Raw genomic sequence first — 2,737 nt, forward strand, 5'->3', positions numbered from 1 at the left:
GAATTGAAGTTATGATGAGAATTGCTAACAGTATGTTTGATGATGAAGGTATACCTGAGGATTGGCGACACAGTGTGTTGGTGCCGTTGTATAAGGGCAAAGGAGATGTGAGAGATTGTGGGTGTGAAATTACTAGAGCACAGAATGAAGGTAGTGGAGAGGGTGCTTGAGAGGAGGTTGAGAAGTATGGTGACAGTTAATGAAATGCAGTGTGGGTTTATGCCTGGTAGGGGAACGGTGGATGCGTTGTTCATGGCGAGAATGTTGCAGGAGAATTATAGAAAGAAGAAACGAAGATTGTACATGTGTTTTGTGGATCTAGAAAAGGCTTTTGATCGAGTACCGAGGAAGGTCATTGAATGGGCGTTGAGGAAGAAAGGAGTGAATGAGAGACTTGTTAAAGCTGTGATGCAGCTGTATGAAGGGGCAAAGACAAAGGTGAGGGTTGGAAGGGGGATGTCGGACGCTTTTAGTGTTAAGGTAGGAGTGCATCAAGGATCAGTGTTATCACCGTTTCTGTTTGCAATTGTGATGGATGTTGTGTGTGGAAACATAATGGAGGGGTTGTTATTTGAGATTTTGTATGCAGATGATTTAGTCTTGATGGCTGATAGCATGGAAGAATTGCAGTTAAAATTTGACAGATGGAAAAGTGTTATTGAAAAGAAAGGGTTAAAAGTTAATATTGGTAAGACGAAGGTAATGGTGAGTGGGGAAGGTGGGGAGCGAGTGATAAGTAAAATAGACCCCTGTGGGGTATGTGACAGGAGAGTGAAGGCTAACTCGGTGTTGTGTATAGGATGTCAGANATGGGTGCATAAGAGATGTAGTGGTTTGAGGGGGGCACTGAAAAAGGTGGAAGGCACGTTCAAATGTAAGAAATGTGTTCATGGTGTGATTAATAGGACGGACGCAAGGACGGGGTTGAGTGGTGGTATTGAAAGAGTGGAAAGCTTTGTTTACTTAGGGGATTAGCTGAATGCGGATGGAGGATGTTTGAGCGCAGTTACGGCTAGAGTTCGTGTGGGATGGATGAAATTTAGGGAACTGGGTGGGGTATTGTGTGGAAAGAAATGGTCAGTGAAGATGAAAGGGAGGGTATATAAAGCATGTGTGAGAGCAGCGATGGTATATGGTGGTGAAACTTTGGTGTTGAGGAGAGAGGAGGAAAGTGTACTGCAGAGGGCTGAAAAAGCTATGGTGAGGATGATGTGTGGGGTTAAAGTGAAGGATAGGAGGAGTAGTACAGAGCTGATGTTTAGTAGTACAGAGCTGATGATGCGGTGGTATGGACATGTGTTGAGAAGGGATGAAAAGGGTCGGGATTAGGCGAGCGTTGGAGTTCGAGGTTGAAGGAGTGGTAGGAAGGGGTCGTCCGCGATTGGGATGGAGAGAGCAGGTGGAGAAGGACAGGGTGAAAGCGGGGTTGCGTGATACTGAGGCGAATGACAGATGTGGATGGCGTCGAGGAGTATTTCGGTTTCATCATAGGTAGCCAAACGGCAACCCCCGATCTCGGGGAAAATGCCGTCTAAACGTGTGTTGTTTTGTTGTTGTTTTCAACGAATCCTGATTAAGTTCTATTTAGGCTGCATTTTTGTATTGATACTTCATTTTCGTGTTTAAATTTTTTTATTTTTATGTTTTTTATAATAGATGGCAGTTGATTCAAAGAATGTAATTTCATTTTTGCGTGCACCTGCAAGAATTATTGAATGAAAATTGGTGGTGATGGTGGTGATTATGGTGATGATGGTAGCGATAATAAGATAAAGAATGATATGGTCGGCTTGGATCGTTGTAATAAGGTTCTTATCGATGATGTTGAAAATAATTTTTGTATATTTTGATGGCAGCTACATGGGGGGTACAAATTTCTGGGGTGGCAGTAAAGGGGATGAGGTGAGTTGTCTTTGTGGATGGTTGATTGGTGGTGCGTTGAATCGAGTGATTATGATGACTATTGTTTTATTGTTGTTCGTTATAGTGTTCATGTTGATGTTGGTGCTTGAGATATTTTATGACAACATTTTATGACTTCGCAGTTTTTTCTTCCTCCGTCAATCGACGACAAGATCCTGGAGGTGGTGGCAGTATTTGGCAGCATCCAGTTGGGCATCTCCAGAGTCATCAACCTGCAAAGACATCGTATCGCTCAAGTTGGTTTTTACGGGATGATGATTATGATGTGGTGGTGATGATGACGATGTTGGTGACGATGGTAGCATTGGTGACTAAATTTTTGTCAATTTCATTGCATACAGCTGATAATTATATTGTCATCATCATCATTTCCAGTGTCACTCAGTGCGCATAACAATTATTGGAGATGAGAAGATGCCCGTGCAGGTGAGGTTCTACTGGTGTGTGTGTGTGTGTGTGTGTGTGTGTGTGTGTGTGTGTGTGTGTGTGTGTGTCTGCTTATTTTCAAATACGGAGGGCACACAGTAGATGAAAAAAGTAGTTGATAGACTAACTTAACTTAATTATTTTTGGTGAAGGTTGATGGAGAGGCGTGGCTGCAGAATCCAGGTGTCATCTGGATTCAACACAAGAACAGAGCCCAGGTCCTCATCAGACATAGAGTAGGTTAATTTGATGCTTAACAGTGTCATTTCATGCCTCTACTTATGAATTCACCAGCTAATGTTCTACAAGTTCATTAAATAATGTGTGGATATTTTATTTTTTGAAGGCTTTTGAAGAAACCCACAAAACATGGACGGAGAGGAATAAA

At 42.4% G+C, this 2,737-nt stretch overlaps 1 protein-coding gene across 1 annotated transcript in view; it reads left to right on the forward strand.

The window, feature by feature from the left end:
• HELRODRAFT_128981 (hypothetical protein) overlaps window positions 1-2,737 on the forward strand; it is a gene marked incomplete at both ends in the record, with an annotated part of 58,274 nt that extends 55,537 nt beyond the window's left edge. The window contains 5 exons of the mRNA XM_009021035.1: window positions 1,857-1,902; window positions 2,046-2,159; window positions 2,299-2,349; window positions 2,502-2,585; window positions 2,696-2,737. Of these exons, the coding sequence (XP_009019283.1) occupies window positions 1,857-1,902; window positions 2,046-2,159; window positions 2,299-2,349; window positions 2,502-2,585; window positions 2,696-2,737 (337 nt within the window). The remainder of the gene's footprint in view (window positions 1-1,856; window positions 1,903-2,045; window positions 2,160-2,298; window positions 2,350-2,501; window positions 2,586-2,695) is intronic.

This window comes from Helobdella robusta, assembly GCF_000326865.2.
Source record: "Helobdella robusta unplaced genomic scaffold HELROscaffold_3, whole genome shotgun sequence".
Taxonomy (NCBI): Eukaryota; Metazoa; Annelida; class Clitellata; order Rhynchobdellida; family Glossiphoniidae; genus Helobdella; species Helobdella robusta.